Source organism: Nerophis ophidion, linkage group LG26, assembly GCF_033978795.1.
Source record: "Nerophis ophidion isolate RoL-2023_Sa linkage group LG26, RoL_Noph_v1.0, whole genome shotgun sequence".
NCBI classification, from domain to species: domain Eukaryota; kingdom Metazoa; phylum Chordata; class Actinopteri; order Syngnathiformes; family Syngnathidae; genus Nerophis; species Nerophis ophidion.
In genome coordinates this window covers 11,645,367-11,672,847 of record NC_084636.1, presented here as the reverse complement: position 1 = coordinate 11,672,847, position 27,481 = coordinate 11,645,367, and the positions used below count along the sequence as shown (strand labels likewise).

The 27,481-nt window shown below is 40.1% G+C and overlaps 1 protein-coding gene across 3 annotated transcripts in view; it reads left to right on the top strand.

The window, feature by feature from the left end:
- Positions 1-27,481, top strand: part of osbpl1a (oxysterol binding protein-like 1A) — a 255,624-nt gene that overhangs the window by 117,146 nt on the left and 110,997 nt on the right. For all 3 annotated transcript variants that reach the window (XM_061888874.1, XM_061888875.1, XM_061888876.1), the window contains 4 exons: positions 108-252; positions 4,472-4,539; positions 8,708-8,752; positions 22,008-22,081. In XM_061888874.1, the coding sequence (XP_061744858.1) occupies positions 108-252; positions 4,472-4,539; positions 8,708-8,752; positions 22,008-22,081 (332 nt within the window). The remainder of the gene's footprint in view (positions 1-107; positions 253-4,471; positions 4,540-8,707; positions 8,753-22,007; positions 22,082-27,481) is intronic.

Genomic DNA, 27,481 nt, shown 5'->3' with positions numbered 1-27,481 from the left:
TCTAAAAATCCTATTGAAGATCTCCCGACTCGGGATAATAAAAACCTTTGGGACTCAACAGAAGCATCTGTGTGAGTGTTTTTATTATTTCTGTGTGATCACCCCAGCTGAACAAGAAGAAGGCGCCCGACATCCAGTGCACAGACCTGCTGGGTAACACTCCCCTGCACTGTGCAGCCTATCGAGGCCAGACGCAGTGCGCCGCCAAACTGTTGAGGGGCGGCGCTCGTCCCAACGTCGAGAACAAGAATGGTAAATGCATGATCTTTTTTTTGTGTTTCTGTACATCGTAAAACCTAGATATTGATTTTACTCCTTCTAAGTTGTGGAGAAAAAAAGTACCCCTAATTAACATTGTGGTCAGCCGTTTTTATTTATGTTTGACCGGAACATTTTGGGGGTATTTCTGACTTCCCAGCACAGAATTAGGGAAATTTTCACACCACGTTTGTGGCAAATGTTAAAAAAAAAACTGCAGTTTTTTGCCTATCATTCACATTCCCTAAGTAAGACAAGAACACATGTTTTCTTTTTATGCATTCTAAATCGTAAATAAATGTTCACTAAAGTCAGCTAACAATGAAGTCAATGGAAGTCGCTCTATTCCACCTATGCAGTGCTCTAAAAGTTTTATATACACACAGTACGTATATACTGTATATAACGTAGCATCAGGCACATTCATATAAGCATTTGAAATGTACATATTTTGCCCATTTTAGGCATATGGCGGCGTATTAATTTCACAAACGTATCAACATATTGACAACAACAAATCTACTCCTCACGGCATACTTCGTGACAAACGAAAAAGAATACTTTGGGACAAATGGTGATCCAGAACCTTATATTTTTGAGCCTGAACATATGGAGGATGAGCAAGTTATCAAAGCTCTGTGCTAAGCAGATGCAGCTTTAGTGAAACACTTGGCATTATGTTATGTGGCAGTGTTGCTAAGTGCTGAAAAAGATATAGAAATGATGAACATAATAACACAATCACTTACTGTACAATTTCTATTCAAACTGTTTAAAAAAAGGAGTTATCATAATGCTCGCAAAGTGTTCAAAGTATATACTGTATGTAACGTAGCAACAGGCACATTCATAGAAACTTGATATATTAACGTATTTTGCCCATTTTTCGCATATAGTCGCGTATTAATTTCACAAACATATCCTAATGTTCGCTTTTCCCTTCAACAACAACAAATCTACTACTAACTGCATACTTTGTGAGAGACAACAAAGACTACTCTGGGACAAATGGTGATCCAGAACCTTATATTTTTGAGCCTGAATATATGGAGGATGAGCAAGTTATCGAAGCTGTGAGCTATGCATATGCAGCTTTAGTGAAATGTAATGTGGCAGTATTGCTAAATGCTGAAAAAGATATAGAAATTATGAACATAATAACACAATCACTTACTGTACAATGTCTGCTCTCACTGGGATGTTCATATTTTCCTGTTTAAAACAAGGATTAATCATAATGCTCGTGAAGGGTTAAATGTATATACTGTACATAACGTTGTAACAGGCACAGTAATAGAAACGTGATATATTTACATATTTTGCCCATTTTAGGCATATGGCGGCGTATTAATTTCACAAACGCATCACAACGTTCCCTTTTCCCTTAGACAACAACAAATCTACTACTCACGGCATACTTCGTGAGAGACAACAACAAATACTTTGGGACAAATGGTGATCCAGAACCTTATATTTTCGAGCCTGAATAAATGGAGGACGAACATGTTATCAAAGTTTTATTCTAAGCAGATGCAGCTTTAGTGAAACACTTGGCATTATGTAATGTGGCAGTATTGCTAAGTGCTGAAAAAGATATAGAAATTATGAACATAGTAAAACAACCACTTACTGTACAATGTCTGCTTTCACTGGGATGGTCATATATTCCTGTTTAGAAAGTATAAACTGAATGTAACGTAGTAACAGGTACATTCATAGAAACGTGATATATACATATTTTGCCCATTTTAGGCATATTAATTTCACAAACATGCTTTTTCCTTCAACAACAACAACAACAAACATACTATTCACGGCATACTTTGTGAGAGACAACAAAGAATACTTTGGGACAAATGGGGATCCAGAACCTTATATTTTTGAGCCTGAATATAAGGAGGATGAGCAAGTTATCGAAGCTGTGTGCTATGCAGATGCAGCTTTAGTGAAACACTTGGCATTTGGTAATTTGGCAGTATTGCTAAGTGCTGAAAAAAATATAGAAATGAACATAATAAAACAATCACTTACTGTACACTTTCTGCTCTCACTGCGCTGTTCATATATTCCTGTTTAGAAAAAGGATTAACCATAATGCTCACGAAGGGTTAAAAGTATATACTGTATGTAACGAGGTAACAGGCACATTCATGGAAACTTGATATATTAAGGTATTTTTCCCATTTTAGGCATATGACGACGTATTCATTTCAAAAACATATCACAACATTTGTTTTTCTTTAGACAACAACAAATCTACTACTCACGGCATACTTTGTGAGAGACAACAAGGAATACTTTGGGACAAATGGTGATCCAGAACCTTATATTTTTGAGCCTGAATATAAGGAGGATGAGCAAGTTATTGTCTCTGTTCAATGCAGATGCAGCTTTTGTGAAACACTTGGCATTATGTAATGTGACAGTATTGCTAAATGCTGAACAAGATATAGAAATTATCAATCAATCAATCAATGTTTATTTATATAGCCCCAAATCACAAATGTCTCAAAGGACTGCACAAATCATTACGACTACAACATCCTCGGAAGAACCCACAAAAGGGCAAGGAAAACTCACACCCAGTGGGCAGGGAGAATTCACATCCAGTGGGACGCCAGTGACAATGCTGACTATGAGAAACCTTGGAGAGGACCTCAGATGTGGGCAACCCCCCCCCCTCTAGGGGACCGAAAGCAATGGATGTCGAACGGGTCTAACATGATACTGTGAAAGTTCAATCCATAGTGGCTCCAAGACAGCAGTGAGAGTCCCGTCCACAGGAAACCATCTCAAGCGGATCAGCAGCGTAGAGATGTCCCCAACCGATACAGGCGAGCGGTCCATCCTGGGTCCCGACGAGCGGTCCATCCTGGGTCTCGACTCTGGACAGTCAGTATTTCATCCATGGTCATCGGACCGGACCCCCTCCACAAGGGAGGGGGGGGCATAGGAGAAAGAAAAGAAGCGGCAGATCAACTGGTCTAAAAAGGAGGTCTATTTAAAGGCTAGAGTATACAGATGAGTTTTAAGATGAGACTTAAATGCTTCTACTGAGGTAGCATCTCGAACTGTTACCGGGAGGGCATTCCAGAGTACTGGAGCCCGAATGGAAAACGCTCTATAGCCCGCAGACTTTTTTTGAGCTCTAAGATTCACTAATAAGCCGGAGTCTTTTGAACGCAGATTTCTTGCCGGGACATACGGTACAATACAATCGGCAAGATAGGCTGGAGCTAGACCGTGTAGTATTTTATACGTAAGTAGTAAAACCTTAAAGTCACATCTTAAGTGCACAGGAAGCCAGTGCAGGTGAGCCAGTACAGGCGTAATGTGATCAAACGTTCTTGTTCTTGTCAGAAGTCTAGCAGCCGCATTTTGTACCAACTGTAATCTTTTAATGCTAGACATGGGGAGACCCGAAAATAATACGTTACAGTAATCGAGACGAGACGTAACAAACGCATGGATAATGATCTCGGCGTCTTTAGTGGACAAAATGGAGCGAATTTTAGCGATATTACGGAGATGAAAGAAGGCCGTTTTAGTAACGCTTTTAATGTGTAAAAACATGTGTAAAAAAACTACCACTTACTTTACAATGTCTGCTCTCACTGGGATGTTCTTATATTCCTGTTCGGTAAAAGGATTATTCATAATGCGCGCGAAGGGTTAAAAGTATATACTGTATGTAACGTAGTAACAGGCACAGTCATAGAAACGTGATATAGTTACGTATTTTGCCCATTTTAGGCATATGGCGGCGTATTAATTTCACAAACGCATCACAACGTTCGCTTTTCCCCAAACAGAAGCCATTATTTGTTTGACTGGAAAATTGGGGGAGGGTGTACATTTGGTCTTACCAGAGACTTTGTAATGCCCCTTTGCCCGAATGTTGGAGTTAGCCACTTGAGTGTCAAGAGTTAGTTTTGACGCACACTGTCCAAAAAAAATGAATACATATGTATTTTAAAACTGTTTCAAAAATCAGTTTCTCCATTCCTGAACAGAAATAGCAATTCAGTCGGATAAGCTCTAAGAAATGTTTTGTACTTTTTTGATGAAACAGTTCCTGACAGTGATTAGCCCTGTGACTCAGTGGTGGCGTAAAGGCCGATTGTGTTGTGTCGAACAGCCGTCATTCGCCCTTCACGCCATTCAAGCAGGCGAGGGTTGTGAGTTCCTGCTGACGCTTGGTATGATCTTTCAGGCCAGACCGCGTTGGACCTGGCCCGCGATGGCGCCATGAAGCAGCTGTTGGTGGGCAGCACTCACCTGGTGAGTGTACCATGGACCCCAAAAAATGGAGAATTTTGTTTTTCCTGCCATTTAAATAAGAGATCGTAAATGTTAATATAAAATAAAATAGCCGTGAAAGTTCAATATTAAGGTTGCTTGAATTAATTTACGGTAACAATGTCTACCTAACCCCTAAAGAGATTAAAAAATACAAAATGGTTTGTTCCACCTGGATAGCCGCAAACCTGACTTGGAAAACTTTACTCAACACGGACGTCATAACGTCATCTAAGCTCATCTGCAAGCCTTCGCACAAAGCATCAACATTTTGAACAGTAATTAGGTAATAAAAGAAAAGTAAACATATATTAAATGTACCTGTAGCAGCAGCCAAATTGCCCATAACAGTGGTGCGTTCAAAGACCCTTGATTAAAGTTAGAAACCGACTTAACTCCCAAGATGTCTGCTGATACTAATCCAATATGTATCAACTCCTCTGTACATTACTCTCTGACGTAAAGGAAATCTGGACGGATTTAAGTTATATTATTACTTAAACTCATTTTTTATGTGTGTTGGTAGTTTTCTAATGAAGTAGTCTTTCGAAATGATCGCTGCATAATACACTGTACTTTGTGTGTGTGGTCCAATCCAACCGTGTTCGCTTGACTGCTCTGTTCCATAGTAAAGCTTCATCGTCATCTTTCGGGAATGGAAACAATGAAACACCGGCCGTGTTTTTGTTGCTAAAGGCGGCCGCAATACACCGCTTCCCACCTACAGCTTTCTTTTTTGACGTCTCCATTATTCATTGAACAAATTGCAAAAGATTCAGCAACACAGATGTCCAGAATACTGTGGAATTATGCTATGAAAAGGGACGACTTATAGCTGGAACAAAATGTCCTCTACAATGCGTGACGTCACATGCACGGGTCATCATCCAGTGACGTTTCAGCATGATACTTCCGCGCAAAATTTTAAATTGCAATTTAGTATACTAAACCGGCCGTATTGGCATGTGTTGCAATGTTAATATTTCATCATTGATATATAAACTATCAGACTGCGTGGTCGGTAGTAGTGGGTTTCAGTAGGCCTTCAAATTAGCAAAAAAAAGGGAGAATAGATACTTTCACAGACAAAGGTCACACACAAGCCAAAATGTGCTTTCCGCACAGCACTATTACAATTTACACAAAGGTGCATAAATGTTTTTAAAACACAACATTCCGGCCACTTTAAATTGGATTTGTTTCATTGCTATTCAAAATTGAAAAAAAAAAATTGAGGTTTTTACATGTCTTTTAAAAAGATGGTTTCAACCAAATCCATGCAGTATTCGGTTTTATAAAAGGGAATAAGCGGTAGAAAATGGATGGATAAACATATAAAGTGTATGTATGGGGCTGGGACGTTGGCTTTTAAGTTAAGTTAAGCTAAAGTACCAATGATTGTCACAAACACACTAGATGTGGTGAAAATTGTCCTCTGCATTTGACCCATCCCCTTGTACACCCCCTGGGAGGTGAGGGGAGCAGTGAGTAGCAGCGGTGGCAGCGCCCAGGAATAATTTTTGGTGATTTAATCCCCAATTCCAACCCTTGATGCTGAGTGCCAAGCAGGGAGGTAATGTCTCCCATTTTTATAGTCTTTGGTATGACTCGTATGACTTGTAAAACAAAACTTATGCCTTGTTGTTAATGAATACTTAGGCCTACAAAGCTACTGGATTTTAATGTTGTCATTATGGTGCTACTTAGAGAGAGCCCAAGTGTATTCTGAGGTGGTACTTGGTGAAAAAAGTTTGAGAACCCCTGTTTTACTGAATAATGATGCTAAAACTAAACAAATAAGGTCAGTTTATGCTAAGCTATCGGAACAAAACATCTTAGCTTCATAGCAGGCCTGCGAGACGTCATGACTTCAATAAGAAGTCTTACCCATAAAGAGTTTTCCATTATGTCACCACCTATTGGACGGTAGTCATTCAGGTCAATGACCTTTTAATTATGCTGTGAATTGGCGCATGCGCCGCATTTCCTTATATGGCCCAATGTGAACAACCTTCCCTAATCATGGTGCAAAAAAATCATTATCAAACCAACACAAATTATAAACAGAAATGGTCACACAACACAACCTGCTCACTGCATACAGGTCAATGAGCTTTAATTATGCTGTGAATTGGCGCTTGCGCCGCATTTACTTATATGGCCCAATGTGAAAAACCTTCCCTAATCATGGTGCAAAAAAAATCATTATCAAACCAACACAAATTATAAACAGAAATGGTCACACAACACAACCTGCTCACTGCTTTCAGGTCAATGATTTTTAATTATGCTATGAATTGGCGCTTGCGCCGCATTTACTTATATGGCCCAATGTGAACAACCTTCCCTAATCATGGTGCAAAAAAAATCATTATCAAACCAACACAAAATATAAACAGACATGGTCACACAACACAACCTGCTCACTGCATTCAGGTCAATGAGCTTTGATTATGCTGTGAATTGACGCATGCGCCGCATTTACTTATATGGCCCAATGTGAACAACCTTCCCTAATCATGGTGCAAATAAAATCATTATCAAACAAACACAAATAATAAACAGACATGGTCACACAACACAACCTGCTCACTGCTTTCAGGTCAATGAGCTTTAATTATGCTGTGAATTGGCGCTTGCACCGCATTCACTTATATGGCCCAATGTGAACAACCTTCTCTAATCATGGTGCAAAAAAAATCATTATCAAACCAACACAAAATATAAACAGACATGGTCACACAACACAACCTGCTCACTGCATTCAGGTCAATGAGCTTTAATTATGCTGTGAATTGGCCCGCATTTCCTTATATGGCCCAATGTGAACAACCTTCCTTAATCATGGTGCAAAAAAAATTCATTATCAAACCAACACAAAATATAAACAGACAGGGTCACACAACACAACCTGCTCACTGCATTCAGGTCAATGAGCATTAACTCTGATGTGAATTGGCGCTTGCACCGCATTTCCTTATATGACCCAATGTGAACAACCTTCCCTAATCATGGTGCAAAAAAATCATCAAACCAACAAATTATAAACAGACATGGTCACACAACACAACCTGCTTACTGCATTCAGGTCAATGAGTTTTAATTATGCTGTGAATTGGCGCTTGTGCCGCATTTACATATATGGCCCAAGGCGAACAACCTTCCTTAATCATGGTGCAAAAAAAATTCATTATCAAACCAACACAGAATATAAACAGACATGGTCACACAACACAACCTGCTCACTGCATTCAGGTCGATGAGCTTTGATTATGCTGTGAATTGACACATGCGCCGTATTTACTTATATGGCCCTAGGTGAACAACCTTCCTTAATCATGGTGCAAAAAAAATTCATTATCAAACCAACACAAAATATAAACAGACATGGTCACACAACACAACCTGCTCACTACATTTAGGTCAATGAGCTTTAACTCTGATGTGAATTGACGCTTGCACCGCATTTCCTTATATGGCCCAATTTGAATAACCTTCCCTAATCATGGTGCAAAAAAATCATTATCAAACCAACACAAAATATAAACAGACATGGTCACACAACACAACCTGCTCACTGCATTCAGGTCAATGAGCTTTAATTATGCTGTGAATTGGCGCTTGCGCCGCATTTCCTTATATGGCCCAATGTGAACAACCTTCCCTAATCATGTTGCAACAAAAATCATTATAAAACCAACACAAAATATAAACAAACATGGTCACACAACACAACCTGCTCACTGCATTCAGGTCGATGAGCTTTGATTATGCTGTGAATTGACACATGCACCGCATTTACTTATATGGCCCAAGGCGAACAACCTTCCCTAATCATGGTGGAAAAAAAATCATTATCAAACCAACACAAAATATAAAAAGACATGGTCACACGTAACACAATTTGCTCACTGCATTCAGGTGAGGTAATGGGTCCCTTTTTTACAGTCTTTGTTATGACTCGGCCGGGGTTTGAACTCTCAATTTATCAATCTCAGGGCGGACACTCTAACTACTAGGCCACTCAGTAGGTGGTATGGGGGCCCCTTTAGGTGTACGGGGCCCCATAATTTGGTGCTACGCCCCTGCTCTCGCTCAATGCTTTGCTGTGATTTAGTTCTTTAATTTCAATGTTTCCTGGTGTTTGCAGGGGATGAGACACCGCGCCAAGAAGTTTGAGGGACCTCTCTGGAAGGTAAAGCAGCAGTTTGATTTTAATTAAGTTAAATTAGTGTTTTGGCCGACTTTATTTCAGAAGATGCTTTGAAGTGGAACTCACCCTTAAGTCGTGGAGTTGGAAACCTGACCATAAAATATCAGGAAAGTACGTTTAACTGCAGCATTGTGTCACCAGGCACTTCTGCGCAATCTTCAAAGGAGTTTGGCTATTTTTGTGGTGTGACAAATTCCGAAAGAAGGTATGTTGAGAGAAGAGCGTGAGGAGACAGGAAGTTGCATAATATTGAAAAAAAAAAGTAATCTTTATTCACAGCAACTTTCATTAACTTTAGGCTGCATTTCAGTTTTATGCAGCCTGAAAGGGACAAGCGGTAGAAAATGGATGGATGGATCCTAAAATCTGGAATAATCCTGCAGGCGATAAAACATAAAAAAAAGATAAGAGTGTGAGTGTTGTCTGTCTGTGTTGGCCCTGTGAGGAGGTGGCGACTTATCCAGGGAGTACCCTGCCTTCCGCCCGAGTGCAGCTGTGATAGGCTTTAGCGACCCCAAAAAGGACAAGTGGTAGGAAATGGATGGATGGAAAATAAAAACATCGAAAAATAGACCTGAAGTTGATCGAGAGATTTAGGCGTTGAATGGAAAAAATAAATAAATAAAATTGGCAAACGATGGCAAATATCAAATCCAGGCTGAAAACACTTATTTATTTCTGCATATGACAACTGCCAATATTTTGTCGATACCGTTTGATTTTAAATGGAATTATTATTATTCTTATAATACATTTGTGCCTTCTAAATAACCTTGCCTTGCCTTAATACAGGGGTGTCAAACGTACGACCCGTGGGCCGTATCAAGCCCGTGAACAGGGTTCATTCGGCCCCCGGTATGAGTTTAAGTATGGAAAATGAGCCAAATTGTTTGAATGAAAGAAACTGCTCTTCTAAATGTGTCCACTAGATGTCGCAATAGCAATTCTTTGTAGATGATGCTACATATGTAATACAAAAAAACCACGTTAGTGCATCAGTCGAGGAAAATGAGCGAACTACATGTTAACGACTTTCCCTGTCGCCCCTCGGGTTCCATGGACCACCCAGAAAAGACATTGCTTTAGCGGGTTTGACTCTCGTTTATTTTTCAATAATGACAGTTTCTTGTGCCGTCGCCACTCCTGCTTCTCGCTCTCCGGGTCTCGCTCCTCGTCTCTCGCGTCTTGCTTCCTGTTTCTCTCCATTCACTACTTCTGCCCCGATCTCTCCTCCTTCTCCCCTTTCATACAGTGTGAGGAGATAAGTCAATCGTGTGCCGGTGCGCGATCCACGCACCTGAATCAGATTGCGGCGTCGCTCCCAGCACCCCCCGCCTCTCCGCTCTGCCTCTTTGTCGCCATCTTGGGCAGGGCTCCAGCATGCCCTGCCCCGCTGCTCGTTCGCCGGCTCCGCCTCTCTACACTACACAAATAACATCCATTTTTGTATTTTTGATGGATTGAAAATGAACACCAATGAGTTGACTGAACATTATCACATAATTGTTTCAGAAAATATAAATAACGACCAATAAAGAGAATACTATTAACCGCAACATGTAAGTGTAAAAAAACAACATTATGATTTGTACTTTTTCGGAATGTGGTTGTTCTATTTTTTAATCACAGAAAACAATCTTAAAGGTGTCTTTATTTTTTAAATTATCGTGCCAGGATTTTACCGGTTCGGCCCACTTGGGAGTAGATTTTTCTCCATGTGGCCCCCGATCTAAAATGAGTTTGACACCCCTGCCTTAATAGATTCAACCAGCCACAACATTAGGTACACCTGCACACTTGCCGATCATTGACTCTCACTGTTTATACATAATAACCGCGTTATATACCATAAATTCCGGACTATATGCCGCTGACTTAAAATATTTTTATGCATGTACAACACTTAAGACCTTTAGCATATCAGTATGTGGAATTAAATCATGGAATGGATTAATCAAAGTAGTCAAACAATGCACTAGTATGATCCAGTTTAAGAGGCTTTTCAAGTACAAGGAAGAATATTTGAGACAAATTTATTGAATTATTGAAAATAATATATTAATATTATCTCATTAAACACCCTATTTTGTGTATGCAACATTCTGCGACCTTATTTTGGTAAATGCAACATTCTGTCATGGTCTGTGGTCTGGATCATGTTGTTTATTTTCTGTTAGCTTTGGACTCGTTTGTTCCTGTTTACGCTCCCCTGTTCGGTTACCATGACGACCCCTTAGTTTCATCTGCCTCATGTAAAAAAACGCACCTGCTCTAATCAAGAAACTTTTATTCAAGCCTGTTTTGCCAGTTAGTCGTCCTAGCGACATTGCTCCTTTCATGCCATAGTTCATGCTGCTCGTTTTCATGCCACACTGTTTGTTCCGAGCCATAGTTTGTTTGTTTCATGATAAAAATCTTGTGGGTTTTTTTACGCCGTAGTTAATGTTTGTTCCTATTTTGATAGTGAATAATTAAAAATGTTCCTACCTTCACGCCTGGTCCAGAGTAGTCAGTTTGCATCCCGGGAGAACAAACCCCGCAGTAAGTTGCGTAAACCCCCACGTCTTGACATATTCCTTCTGTAAATACCTAATGCCGCTTTTTTATCATGCACTACAATGAGCTATTGCAATTAAATTTCCTTCTTAGCTGAATGACAATAAAGTAAGTCTAAGTCTCTGTTAAGGCAATCATACCTGTCCTATGTATTACCAGAACTGTCATATTTAGAAATATTTGATGTAAATAGTGTTGAAAATTGGGAACGAGGGTAAATATCTGTTTAAGTCTGTTAATAACTGATATGAATTAAGGAAGGGGTAGGATTAAATAAGCTTTGCTTCTTCCTACACTATTTCAGGCTTGTTGTAATGAGAAAAAAAAAACATGTAATGTTTCATATTAACCTTAAGGCCCAAGCTGTTTTTTTTTACAAGTTTTTTTATTTATTTCTCTTTTGCTATTTGGGCTTATTGGACCCTAATTAGAATGAAAACTAAGAATCATCTTTTGATATGATGTACTTAGTCCATAAGTACACAAACGTGTACTTCATCTTTAGTGACATGCTAATTCTTATTTTGACGCTTTTTTTTTTTTCGAAATTCCATTGTATGTCATACTCTTCTGACATCACCAGATGGCAGTATAAGTGTCCACATAAGCGACCATAGGACCCCAATTCAGTAGTGTACACAATTTTGGAAATAAGAGCTAAAAGGTGCTGTCCACGTATGTGGCCACTAAGTCTTTAGAGGTTTTAAAGGAGTCATTATTATTATTGTTTTTCTAAATGTAAAACACTTTCTTGTGGTCTACATAACATGTAATAGCAGTTCTTTGGTCAAAATGTTGCATAGATGTTTTACAGATCATCTTCAAGCCGCTTTCTAACAGTCGCTTCCGGATGAGCCGCTTTGTGGGCAATCTTATTTACGTGCCTCCACTTCGACTGCGTCATCTTTGTTGTAGCGGTGTAGCGTGCAAGGACGGAGGTGGAGGAAGTGCCAAAAGATGGCGCTAACTGTTTTAATGACATTCAGACTCTACTTTAATCAATAAAACATTTTCTCATCCGGAAACAACAACACCGGAAATGTGTCCCGTGAAAAACCGATGCCCGGATCATAACATATTGTTGCCTTGTTTCTTTTTATATCACATTTTGTAGTTTGACCTCCTTATTTCCTGTGTTTGTTCTGTCACCATAGTTGCTCATTAGTTTTCAGCTGCCCCTTATTTTCGACGCACACCTGTTGTTACTGATTACTGCCTTATTTAAGCCTGCCCCTTTTGTTATTTCGTCCTCTGTTCCTAATTTGCTTTCATGCAACAAGTGACGACTGTTTTCCATGCTCTTACTTACTGGCTTTCACGCTACGCTTGATTTATTCCTAGTTCTAATGATAGTTTTGTTTTCCCTTTTTGTGCCTTTGTGCCAAATGTTAGTGCATCTGTTTGTTTCCCTAGCGTCCATGCTAGCGCCTTTTGTTTGCCTTTTTCTGCCTAGCACCAGTATTTTTTGTTTCTTAGCCTTTTTTTAGTTAAATAAATTCTTTATTTCTTACCTTACGCTGTGTTCTTGCCCGACGCATCCACAGAAGAACAAATCCGGCATCGCTATGCCCACCAGACGTCACAACTAAGCCTTTATTAAAACTGTATACATGTTTGAAATAAACTTCTATAAACTCACCAACTTTTTTCCTACGCTTTTACCCTGCGGCTTATAGGACGATTTATAGATTTGTCTTTGCTGACGCCCATAATGGAATAAGTTTTACAAAAAACAAGCAAATACACGGAAAAGGAGGATTTATTTAATTTCATCATTTGTTCTATTGACTTGTCTATTGCATGACTGTGCTGTCGTGTTAGCAAGCTTGCTGTATTTATGACTTGATTATTTTCTGTCTTATTTATTTGTATCGAGAATGTACCCTCCCCCAGAAGGAACAACAGATAAACCATTAGACGTTTCTTTAAAGCAGAACAAGATGATGAGAAGTCACATAATTATAGTAATGAAACTAAAAAAAACTCAAGCATTCATAAATCCTTCCAGAGAACCACAATCTGAATTCCTCGGTAAGAAATCCTGTTATCAATGTTGAGCTAGTCTATTTAGTGGTGGTAAGCTTCTTAATTAATGGGGCTAGAAACATCGTCTTTACATGTAATGATAAAAGCTTTGTGGTGGCGGCAGAGCAGATTACTTCTAATAATTCCCATAACTTCTTCAAAGGGTCAGGTTTTTAGAAATGTGCTGGATCTTTGATGTTGTATGCCAGCCATTCTCAGACTTTGGTACGCCGGCTCCATCTAGTGATATGCCAAAAAGATCATTTACCGTATTTTCCGGACTATAAGGCGCACTTAAATTTGTATATTTATTTTTCAAAACTCGACACTGCGCCTTATAGCCCGGTACACCCAATATACAGAATATTTCTGGCTGTGCTTACCGACCTCCACGCAATTTTATTTGGTACAGTAGATGGCAGTCAAACATAAGAGATACGTGTAGACTGCACTATGATGGTCATATGACTCAAGTAAACAACACCAACATCAGTGGCCTAGTGGTTAGTGTCCGCCCTGAGATCGGTAGGTTGTGAGTTCAAACCCCGGCCGAGTCATACCAAAGACTATACAAATGGGACCCTTTACCTCCCTGCTTGGCACTCAGCATCAAGGGTTGGATTTATGGGTTACATCAACAAAATTGAATCCCGGGCGTGGCCGCCGCTGGTGCTCACTGCTCCCCTCACCTCCCAGGGGGTGATCAAGGCTGATGGGTCAAATGCAGAGAATAATTTCGCCACACCTGGTGTGTGTGTGACTATCATTGGCACTTTAACGTTTTAAATTTGATGTGTTCCATTGAAAATATACATAGAACATTACACGCGGTGCTCAAAAATTTATCAAAATGTTTAAGTACGACTTTGATAAGCTATGGTGTGTGTATAAGGTAAGACATATTATCTGGCGTTTTGTTTGGCAATATTATGCAAAAGCAACTTTTCTTACTTTCTGGTACTTGCTGATCTGTATTTGCCATCGACATAAATACTGAAAAATTACACGTTTCCGCCTTTGTAGTCCGTACCGACGCTGTAGTCGATAAGCTTCTTATTTTTCTCTATCTTTTTGTTATGGGACATTTATCCCCCACTGTGTTGCCATTTCTAATATAAAGTAGTGTAAAGTTCTTGCTTATATCTGTCAGTAAACTCGCCATGTAAGTGCTGAAACATAGCGGTGTGGTGCGTTTACATTATTCACCCAAGGGACTTTAGTTATCAGAGAGTTCCGGTCAGACGGTTTTTCACGGGACACATTTCCGGTGTTGTTGTTTCCGGATGAGAAGATGCTTTATTGATTAAAGTAGAGTCTGAATGTCATTAAAACAGTTAGCTCTATCTTTTGACACTTCTTCCACTCCCGTCCTTGCCCGCTATACCGCTACAACAAAGATTATGCTGTCGAAGTGGAGGCACGTAAATAAGATTGCCCACAAAACGGCTCATCCGGAAGCAACTGTCAGAAAGCGGCTTGAAGATGATCTGGAAAAACATAATCTATGCAACATTTTGACCAAATAACCACTATTACATGTTATGTAGACCACAAGAAAGTGTTTTACATTTAGAAAAACAACAATAATAATAATATGACTCCTTTAAAACCTCTAAAGACTTAGTGGCCACGTACGTGGACAGCACCTTTTAGCTCTTATTTCTAAAAATGTCTACACTACAGAATTGGGGTCTTATGGCCACTTATGTGGACACTTATACTGCCATCTGGTGGTGTCAGAAGAGTATGAATTACAATGGAATTTGAGGGGAAAAAGTGTCAAAATAAAAATTTGCATGTCACTACATATGAAGTACACGTTTGTGTACTTGTGGACTACGTACATCATATCAAAAGATGATTTTTAGTTTTTGTTCTAATTATGGTCCAATAAGCCCAAATAGCAAAGAGGAATTAAAAAAAAGCATGTTAACAAACAGCTTGGGCCTTAAGAGGTTTTAAAGCACCCTATAATCTTATTTATGAAAAAACATCAAAAATAGACCAATTATTCAGCATCGCGCCTTATAATCTGGTGCGCCCTATGGTCCGGAAAATACGGTAATTGAATATTGTGATGTAATGTAATTTATTATTTAAGGACAGCGTTTTATTTTACTACATTTAAAGGCCTACTGAAATGAGATTCTTATTTAAACGGGGATAGATAGCAGGTCCATTCTATGTGTCATACTTGATAATTTGGCGATATTGCCATATTTTTGCTGAAAGTATTTAGGAGAGAACATCGACGATAAAGTTCGCAACTTTTGGTCGCTAATAAAAAAGCCTTGTCTTTACCGGAAGTAGCAGACGATGTGCGCGTGACATCACGGGTTGTGGAGCTCCTCACATCTGAACATTCTTTATAAACATAGCCTCCAGCAGCAAGAACTATTCGGACCGAGAAAGCGACAATTTCCCCATTAATTTGAGCAAGGATGAAAGATTCGTGGATGAGGAAATTTAGAGTGAAGAAGTAGGAAAAAAAAAAAAGGGAAAAGAAAGGCGATTGCAGTGGGAGCGATTCAGATGTTTTTCGACACATTTACTAGGATAATTCTGGAAAATCCCTTATCTGTTATTGTGTTGCTAGTGTTTTAGTGAGATTAAATAGTACCTGAAGTCGGAGGGGTGTGGCCACGGGTGTGTTGACGCCAGAGTCTCTGAGTGAAGTCACGGCAGCTGCAGCAGGACCGAAGCTCCGCTGATGTCTTCGGTAAGAGGCGACTTATTACCACAGTTTTCTCATTGAAAACTGCCGGTTGACATGTAGTAGGGATCCATGTTCGCTTGACCGCTCTGATCCATAGTAAAGCTTCATCTTCGGGAATTTCAAACAAGGAAACACCGGCTGTGTTTTTGTGGCTGAAGGCATCTTTCTACTTTGACTTCTCCATTATTAATTGAACAAATTGCAAAAGATTCAGCAACACAGATGTCCAGAATACTGTGTAATTATGGGATTAGAGCAGGCTACTTATAGCTTGGATCGGGCTGGAAAAAAATGTCCGCTACAACCCGAGACGTCAAAGGCACGCGTCATCATACCGCGACGTTTTCAACAGGATACCTCGCGGGAAATTTAAAATTGCAATTTAGTAAACTAAAAAGGCCGTATTGGCATGTGTTGCAATGTTAATATTTCATCATTGATATATAAACTATCAGACTGCGTGGTGGGTAGTAGTGGGTTATTGAACATGTTAAATAAAACGTCTCCCTTGTTTTTAATGAATACTTGAGTTTACTACGCGACCGTATTTTAATGCTGGTCATTGCGGTGGTACTCGGAGAGCCAAGTATTGTCTGATTTGGTGAAATACGTTTGAGACTAACCTAATACCGTCCTCCTCTTCATCATATTTTAACTTACAAGGCAGAAAATAAGTAAATATGCTGGAAACGGGAACACATCATCAGTAGCGGTTTGGGGGGAAAAAAAGTGCTTTGCGTCTCCGAGTCTGCATAATGATTCGCCGTCGTTTTATTTGTAGCTTTTTGTGACGACTCTGTCCTGACCTCTCCTATTTCCCGTTTGGCGTGCAAGGTGGCAAATGCTTTCACACGACAGTCTGCTGCGCCGCCGGGTCTCTCTCTCTCTATTCTTGTTAGGCAGATTGCACATCATTGATTAGGTGCAATGCTTCGGTAAACACTGTGAAGCGGTGATGAGTCACTGAACTGTGATGTGATCACACGGGGCCGCACAATTAGGACATCAGCAGCTTACACTGACGTGCTCGCCATGATGCACGGTGATGTGTTCAAAGCACTCATATCTGACGCCAAATGTGGCATATGGCGCAGTATTGTCACGCAAACATTTGAAATGCGGTTTGGGAATTAACGTGGGCGCCTTAGTAGCTTTTCAGCCAACCCTTTTAAGTCACGGTTTGGTAGTTAACATGGGCGCCGATTGCGCAAGAAACCAAGTTATAAGACTTTGAGTCATACGTTGGCTTTTGTCATGTTACAAACCCCGTTTCCATATGAGTTGGGAAATTGTGTTAGATGTAAATATATAAACGGAATACAATGATTTGCAAATGCTTTTCAACTCATATTCAGTTGAATGCACTACAAAGACAAGACATTTGATGTTCAAACTCATAAACTTTTTTTTTTGCAAATAATGATTAACTTAGAATTTCATGGCTGCAACACGTACCAAAGTAGTTGGGAAAGGGCATGTTAATGGGGCGGTATAGCCCGCGTGGTAGAGCGGCCGTGCCAGCAACTTGAGGGTTCCAGGTTCGATCCCCGCTTACACCATCCTAGTCACTGCCGTTGTGTCCTTGGGCAAGACACTTTACCCACCTGCTCCCAGTGCCACCCACACTGGTTTATATGTAACTTAGATATTGGGGTTCACTATGTAAAGCGCTTTGAGTCACTAGAGAAAAAGCGCTATATAAATACAATTCACTTCACCGCTGTGTTACATCACCTTTTCTTTTAACAACACTCAATAAATGTTTGGGAACTGAGGAAACTAATTGTTGAAGCTTTGGAAGTGGAATTCTTTCCCGTTCTTGTTTTCTGTTGAGTTTCAGTCGTTCAACAGCCCGGGGTCGTATTTTACGCTTCATAATGCGCCACACATTTTCGATGGGAGACAGGTCTGGACTGCAGGCGGGCCAGGCAAGTACCCGCACTCTTTTACTACAAAACCACGCTGTTGTAACACGTGGCTTGGCATTGTCTTGCTGAAATAAGCAGGGGCGTCCATGATAGCGTTGCTTGGATGACAACATATGTTGCTCCAAAACCTGTATGTACCATTCAGCATTAATGGTACATACAGATGTGTAAGTTACCCATGTCTTGGGCTCTAATAGACCCCCATACCATCACAGATGCTGGCTTTTGAACTTTGCGCCTACAACAATCTGGGTGGTTATTTTCCTTTTTGTTAAGGAGGACACCACATACACAGTTTCCAAATATAATTTGAAATGTGGACTCGTCAGACCACAGAACACTATTCCACTTTGCATCAGTCCATCTTAGATGAGCTCAGCCTAGCGAAGCCAGCGGTGTTCCTTGGTGTTGTTAGTAAATGGGTTTTGCTTTACATAGAATAAATGATAAATGATAAATGGGTTGTACTTGTATAGCGCTTTTCTACCTTCAAGGTACTCAAAGCGCTTTGACACTACTTCCACATTTACCCATTCACACACACATTCACACACTGATGGAGGGAGCTGCCATGCAAGGCGCCAACCAGCACCCATCAGGAGCAAGGGTGAAGTGTCTTGCTCAGGACACAACGGACGTGACGAGGTTGGTACTATGTGGGATTTGAACCAGGGACCCCTCGGGTTGCGCACGGCAACTCTCCCACTGCGCCACGCCGTCCCTCCCTAGAAAAGTTTTAACTTGCACTTACAGATGTAGCGACCAACTGTAGTTACTGACAGTGGTTTTATGAAGTGTTCCTGAGCCCATTTGGTGATATCCTTTACACACTGATGTCGGTTTTTGATGCAGTACCGCCTGAGGGATCAACGGTCCGTAATATCATCGCTTACGTGCAATGATTTCTCCAGATTCTCTGAACCCTTTGAAGATTTTACGGACCGTAGATGGTAAAATCCCTAAATTCCTTGCAATAGCTGGTTGAGAAATGTTGTTCTAAAACTGTCCGACATTTTGCTAACAAATTGGTGACCTCGCCCCATCCTTGTTTGTGAATTACTTAACATTTAATGGAAGCTGCTTTTATACCCAATCACGGCACCCACCTGTTCTCAATTAGCCTGCACACCTGTGGGATGTTCCAAATAAGTGTTTGATGAGCATTCCTCAACTTTATCAGTATTTATTGCCACCTTTCCCAACTTGTTTGCCACGTGTTGCTGGCATCAAATTCTAAAGTTAATGATTATTTGCAAAAAAAAAAATAGTTTATTGGTTTGAACATCAAATATGTTGTCTTTGTAGCATATTCAACTGAATATGGGTTGAAAATGATTTGCAAATTTCGTTTATATTTACATCCAACACAATTTACCTACTCATGTGGAAACGGGATTTGTATATGAATTTGGCGAATTCGGCGGCAAAATTATCGAAAAAGAAGTTCACGTGCAAATTTAACAACAAGACAAAGAATCAAAGAAGCATTTGTCTGATATTACAAAAGCGCTATCTCAAAATTGTCTCCAATCGCTTTACATTGAGAAGGCCAATGGTTGCAGAAAGTTCAAAGTGTAGTACCCCTTTAATGTTAAAAAAAAAAGTTAAAGTACCAATGATTGTCACACACACACTAGGTGTGGTGATTTAACCCCTAATTCCAACCCTTGATGCTGAGTGCCAAACAGGGAGGTAATGGGTCCCATTTTTTATAGTCTTTGGTATGACTCGGTCAGGGTTTGAACTCAGGGCGGACACTCTAACCACTAAATATTAGTCACTTTTTTCAATATATCAAAACAATTATGGGTAACATTTTAGTATGGGGAATATATTCACTAGTTGCTTATTAGCAGGTTAGTGTTGGGGTTAGCGTTAGAGGCTTTAGGGTTAAGACTCTTAGTTAATGGCTTACTGGTTGTATAATAAGGCCATCCAGAATAAGGCATTAACAAGTATCAATCATCAATCAATGTTTATTTATATAGCCCTAAATCACGAGGGTCTCAAAGGGCTGCACAAGCCACAACGAAATCCTCCGTTCAGAGCCCATATAAGGGCAAGGAAAAACTCACATCCCAGTGGGATGTCAATGTGAATGACTATGACAAACCTTGGAGAGGACCACAAGGGAGACCGGATGCAATGGACGTTGAGTGGATCCAACATAAAATTGTGAAGGTCTAGTCCAAAATGGATCTAACATGATAGTGAGAGTCCAAAGTCCTAAGTACTAAATGAGTAATTAGGAGCCAATATGTTACTAATTTGCATATTAATAAGCAACTAATTAATGGTCAATGTGTTCCCCATACTAAAGTGTTACCTCATTATGTTTATAGTTTTACTAATTAGTAAAACTGCAAGCAGCGATGGACGGGACAGACTTTTTCTGGTGTTTCCTGCCTTTACCCATTCAACATATCTTTACCTTCACATTACCTACCTTCCCTGCATCCTGGGGTCACACTGGTGCTTCTTTCTGTCACCCATACACGCTGGTGCTTCCTGCCATCACCCAGACAACATATCTTTACTTGCACATTACCTACCTTCTCTGTATCCTGGAGTCAAACTGGTGCATCCTTCTTTCACCCAGTCAACATATCTTTACCCACACAGTACCTACCTTCTCTGCATTTTGTGGTCACGCTGGTGCTTTCTGCTTTTAAGCGGCCATCTTGAGACGGCATCAGCGCAGCAGTAATTTGAAGGCTCGTAAAATCAAAACCGCAGCAGTTAGAAAAACTCTTTGCACAACTTTTAATAGGAAAGGTTCAATCTCTTTCCTGTGCGAGTTTGAAGCCGACACAACAAATGCGCTCAGAGGAGATAATGTTTGAAAAAAGGTGACAGGTTTTTTTACAAAACTTTTGTTTTGAAGGGGTAATTGCCAACTTCCTGTTGATTTTTGCTGAAGGATGTAAATGAATGAAATGTAGGTCTATGTGAGACCAAATAGAAATTTTTGTTTCATGTCTCTACGACATTCCTACCAGAAGTTACAAGTAGTTTTGTCTGTGTTTTCTTCCTAGGAGCAGTTTTGTCTGTGTTTTATTCCTAGAGCGCGATTTAGAGTTTTGGGGTTTGTTTTTTTTGTTTTTTATTAGATCGCAATTTTTGCCAGTACTGATGTGTGTGTCCAGTTTGGTGAGTTTTGAAGCATTTTAAGGGGGTCAAATTAAAGCTCAAAGAGGCAAAAATGAAATTTTTTAGGAAACTTTCGTTTTCAAGGGGTTTTTGCCAACTTTCTGTTGTTTTTTGCTGAAGAAAGTCAGTGTATGAAATCTAAGTCTAAGTCAGACCTACATAGAGGTTTTTGTTTCATGTCTGTACGACATTTCTAACGGAAGTTACAAGCAGTTTTGTCTGTGTTTTTTCCTAGGGGGCGCCAGAGCACAATTTTAAGTTTTGTTTTTTGATTAGATCGCAATTTTCGCTAGTCCTGATGTGTGTGTTAAATTTGGTGAGTTTTGAAGCATGTTAAGGCGGTCAAATTAGAACTCAAAGAGGCGGCGGTATAATGATAATAAAACCCTAGAAATACCCAATGGGACATTTGGTCCCTAATTACATTGATAAAGTTGCAGTGATTGACCAATTTGTGGGTGCATCTTTGCTTCTGACAAACAACATTTGGCAGTCATTTGACCGGTTTGTACGCGATAGTACTTTCCAAGGGCTTGAATTTCCCATCTTGGAGCTTTTTTAGCAGCCAGAAAGTCCCAATTTATGTTGATTTAGACGTGACTTTCACCCCCATGCTGTGTTCATTTGGAGAGGGAAGGCAAGAATAGCTCTCTCCTGACTCATGTTTGAGGCCTTTCTATATGCAAATGTGTTTTCCTTCCTGCATTTATAATGCATTTTGTAAATGCAAGCACCGCGGTTGTCAAATTGGTGAGTCTTTCCAATTTTTACACCGTTATATTTTTCTTCCCCAAAGTTGCAGCTCTCGCCGCCATAAGGGTGACAACGTGTTTGGCTGATTCCTCCCTTATGTATCCGACAGAGCTCCAGATTTTTTGGCTGGCACTCCTACTGGGTCGTCCTGCAGGATGGGGTTCTGTCTTGGTACTCTAAACAGTAGGTGGCATCTCTCACTCTTGTAACAAGTGTTTAACTTTGATTAAAAAGAGGCCACAAGAGGCTGGAAATAGAGGAGAATAGATGTCTGCGCTGTTGTCAAAAAGCCAACCCGGTCGAGTGTGTGTGCGTGTGCGTGTGCGCGTGCATGTGTGTGCGTGTGTGTGCGTGTGCGTGTTCTGGCAATGCTTACTTAATGGGGACATCGCTCTGTTTACACAGTCACCTTTAGGGGACTTCTGACGGTATGGGGACCAAAAAAACAGGTACCTTAAAGGGAAACCTTTTTAAATTGTCAGATCCATTCTGAAGATGTCTTAGTGATTTTTAAGCTTTGGTTCATAAAACATGTTTACTGGTTAGTTTGAATGTGAGACATTTGCACGTTTCCTTTTTTTTTTAAATGGTCCTCAGTAGTCACGAACAAATTTGTCTGAATTATGCAAAATTATTTAAGTTGGTCCCCATGAACCAAATTAACTATTTTTCCATAGGGTCTCCAGTAAGAATGATCAGCACATTACTTCATCAATCCAGAGATTTGAAGACATGTATTAGCTAACTGGCCAGTGGCCATTTTACCTAATTTTTTTTATGCCTCCGCAACCTGTACAAAGGGTGGTCCCCACAAGTCATGATCAACAACTTGGTCCCCATTCCAAATGATAACCAGTGTGTGTGTGTGTGTGTGTGTGTGTGTGTGTGTGTACGTTTGCGTGTTCTGGCAATGCTTACTTAATGAGGACATCGCTCTGTTTACACAGTCACCTTTAGGGGACTTCTGACGGTATGGGGACCAAAAAAACAGGTCCCCTAAAGGGAAATCTCTTTAAATAGTCAGATCCATTCTGAAGATGTCTTAGTGATTTTTAAGCTTTGGCTCATAAAACATGTTTACTGGTTAGTTTGAGTGTGAGACATTTGTACATTTTCCCTTTTTTTTTTAAATGGTCCTCAGTAGTCACGAACAAATTTGTGTGAATTATGCAAAAGTATTTAAATTTGGTCCCAATCAACCAAATTAGCTCTTTTTCCCCAGGGTCCCCAGTAAGAATGATCAGCACATTACTTCATCAATCCAGAGATTTGAAGACATGTATGAGCTATCTGGGCAGTGGCCATTTTACCTAATTTTTTTATGCCTCCACAACCTGTAGAAAGGGTGGTCCCCACAAGTCCTGATCTAAAAACTTGGTCCCCATTTCAAATAATAACCTGTGTGTGTGTGTGTGTGTGTGTGTGTGTGTGTATGTATGTGTGTGCGCGTGTGCGCGTGTTCTGGCAATGCTTACTTAATGGGGACATGGCTCTGTTTACACATTCACCTTTAGGGGACTTCGGACGGTATTGGGACCAATAAACAGGTCCCCTAAAGGGAAACCTTTTTAAATGATAGTCAGATCCATTCTGAAGATGCCAATGTGATTTTTAAGCTTTGGCTCATAAAACATGTTCACTGGTTAGTTTGAGTGTGAGACATTTGCACATGTTCCCTTTTTTTTTCAAATGGTTCTCAGTAGTCACAAACAAATTTGTGTGAATTATGCAAAATTATTTAAATTTGATCCCCATGAACCATATAAACTCTTTTTCCCCAGGGTCCCCAGTAAGAATGATCAGCACATTACTTCATCAATTCAGAGATTTAAAGTCGTGTATGAACTAACTGGCCCGTGGCCATTTTACCTCTTTTTTTTTATGCCTCCACAACCTGTAGAAAGGGTGGTGCCCACAAGTCCTGATCTAAAAACTTGGTCGCAATTCCAAATGATAACCTGTGTTTGTTTGTGTGTGCGCGCGTGTTCTTGCAATGCTTACTTAATGGGGACATCGCTCTGTTTATACAGTCACCTTTAAGGGACTTCTGACGGTATGGGGACCAAAAAAACAGGTCCCCTAAAGGGAAACCTCTTTAAATAGTCAGATCCATTCTGAATATGTCTTAGTGATTTTTAAGCTTTGGCTCATAAAACATGTTTACTGGTTAGTTTGAATGTGAGACATATGGACATTTTCCCTTTATATTTAAATCATGGGTGTAAAACTCTGGCCCGCGGGCCAAATTTGGCCCGCCATGTAATTTAATTTGGCCCTTAAGGCAATATCAATTTAGCATTAGAGCTGGCCCGCCTGTGTTATACAGCGTCTGTGCCGCTGAAACACCGCATTCACCGCTAATACTCATACTTGCCAACCCTCCTAATTTTCCCGGTAGACTCCCGAAGTTCAGTGCCCCTCCCGAAAATCTCCCGGGGCAACCATTCTCCCGAATTTCTACCGATTTCCACCTGGAGAACTATATTTGGGGTGTGCATTTAAGGCACTGTCTTTAGCGTTCTCTACAACCTGTCGTCACGTCCGCTTTTCCTCCATACTAACAGCGTGTCACATAATATTTGTGGCTTTTACACACACACACACACACACACACACACACACACGCACAAGTGAATGCAATGCATACTTGGTCAACAGTCATACAGGTCACACTGAGGGTGGCCGCATAGACAACTTTAGCACTGTTACAAATATGCGCCACACTGTGAACCCACACCAAACAAGAATGACAAAACACATTTCCGGTGAACATCCGCACCGTAACACAACAGAACAAATACCCAGAACCCCTTGCAGTACTAACTCTTCCTGGAAACTTCCAGCAAACTGACCAATAATTAACGTTTTATTCATGCATTTTCTCTTGCTACTTCTAGGCTTGAATGTTTGGTCCATTCATTATTGTTATTTTATTTTCAAATGTATTATTAGCATGTAGAAAAAAAAGTGATATTTACCTCAGAAGATTGCAAATAGAAAAAAAGGCATAACATTTTTATTAAAATTGTATTTGATATGCCATTGATATTTTTTTTTAATTATTATTATTATTATTTGAAATTGGATTTTGCATGTCACTAAAGTTATATAAGCCTTGCGTGTTCAATATTTAATGCAAAACTTGTTTGGGTCCCTATTAAAAGGTCAATTTGTTCAACTTTGGCCCGCGGCTTTGTTTCGTTTAAAATGTTGGCCCACTTTGTATTGGAGTTTGACACCTCTGATTTAAATAGTCCTCAGTAGTCACAAACAAATTTGTGTAAATTATGCAAAATTATTTCAATTTGGTCCCCATGAATTAAATTAACTATTTTTCCCCAGGGTCCCCAGTAAGAATGATCAGCACATTACTTAATCAATCCAGAGATTTGAAGACATGTATGAGCTAACTGGGCAGTGGCCATTTTACCTTTTTTTTTTTATGCCTCCACAACCTGTAGAAAGGGTGGTCCCCACAAGTCATGAACAACAACTTGGTCCCCATTCCAAATGATAACCAGTGTGTGTGTGTGTGTGTGTGTGTGTGTGTGTTCTGGCAATGCTTACTTAATGGGGACATCGCTCTGTTTACACAGTCACCTTTAGGGGACTTCGGACGGTATGGGGAGCAAAAAAACAGGTCCCTTAAAGGGAAACCTTTTTAAATGGTCAGATCCATTCTGAAGATGTCTTAGTAATTTTTAAGCTTTGGCCCATAAAACATGTCTACTGGTTAGTTTGAGTGTGAGAAATTTGCACATGTTCCCTTTTTTTTTTTAATGGTCCTCAGTAGTCACGAACAAATTCGTGTGAATTATACAAAATTATTTAAATTGGTCCCAATGAACCAAATTACCTCTTTTTCCCCAGGGTCCCCAGTAACTGGCCAGTGGCCAGTTACTGGCCGGTTACCTATTTTTTTTTATGCCTCCACAACCTGTAGAAAGGGTCCCCACAAGTCATGAACAACAACTTGGTCCCCATTCCAAATGATAACCTGTGGGTGTGTGTGCTTGTGCGTGTGTGTAAGTGTGTTTGTGTTCTGGCAATGCTTACTTAATGGGGACATCGCTCTGTTTACACATTCACCTTTAGGGGACTTCGGACGGTATGGGGACCAATAAACAGGTCCCCTAAAGGGAAACCTCTTTAAATAGTCAGATCCATTCTGACGATGTCTAAGTGATTTTTAAGCTTTGGCCCATGAAACATGTCTACTGGTTAGTTTGAGTGTGAGAAATTTGCACATGTTCCCTTTTTTTTTTTAATGGTCCTCAGTAGTCACGAACAAATTCGTGTGAATTATGCAAAAGTATTTAAATTTGGTCCCAATTACCAAATTAGCTCTTTTTCCATAGGGTCTCCAGTAAGAATGATCAGCAAATTACTTCATCAATCCAGATATTTGAAGACATGTATGAGCTAACTGGGCAGTGGCCATTTTACCAATTTCTTTTTTTATGTCCCCACAAGTCATGATCAAAAACTTGGTCCCCATTCCAAATGATAACCTTTGTGTGTGTGTGTGTGCGTGTGTGTGTGTGTGTGTGTGTTCTGGCAATGCTTACTTAATGGGGACATCGCTCTGTTTACACAGTCACCTTTAGGGGACTTCGGACGGTATGGGGAGCAAAAAAACAGGTCCCTTAAAGGGAAACCTTTTTAAATGGTCAGATCCATTCTGAAGATGTCTTAGTAATTTTTAAGCTTTGGCCCATAAAACATGTCTACTGGTTAGTTTGAGTGTGAGAAATTTGCACATGTTCCCTTTTTTTTTTTAATGGTCCTCAGTAGTCACGAACAAATTCGTGTGAATTATACAAAATTATTTAAATTGGTCCCAATGAACCAAATTACCTCTTTTTCCCCAGGGTCCCCAGTAACTGGCCAGTGGCCAGTTACTGGCCGGTTACCTATTTTTTTTTATGCCTCCACAACCTGTAGAAAGGGTCCCCACAAGTCATGAACAACAACTTGGTCCCCATTCCAAATGATAACCTGTGGGTGTGTGTGCTTGTGCGTGTGTGTAAGTGTGTTTGTGTTCTGGCAATGCTTACTTAATGGGGACATCGCTCTGTTTACACATTCACCTTTAGGGGACTTCGGACGGTATGGGGACCAATAAACAGGTCCCCTAAAGGGAAACCTCTTTAAATAGTCAGATCCATTCTGACGATGTCTAAGTGATTTTTTAGCTTTGGCCCATGAAACATGTCTACTGGTTAGTTTGAGTGTGAGAAATTTGCACATGTTCCCTTTTTTTTTTTAATGGTCCTCAGTAGTCACGAACAAATTCGTGTGAATTATGCAAAAGTATTTAAATTTGGTCCCAATTACCAAATTAGCTCTTTTTCCATAGGGTCTCCAGTAAGAATGATCAGCAAATTACTTCATCAATCCAGATATTTGAAGACATGTATGAGCTAACTGGGCAGTGGCCATTTTACCAATTTCTTTTTTTATGTCCCCACAAGTCATGATCAAAAACTTGGTCCCCATTCCAAATGATAACCTTTGTGTGTGTGTGTGTGCGTGTGTGTGTGTGTGTGCGTGTGTGCGTGCGTGCGTGCGTGCGTGCGTGCG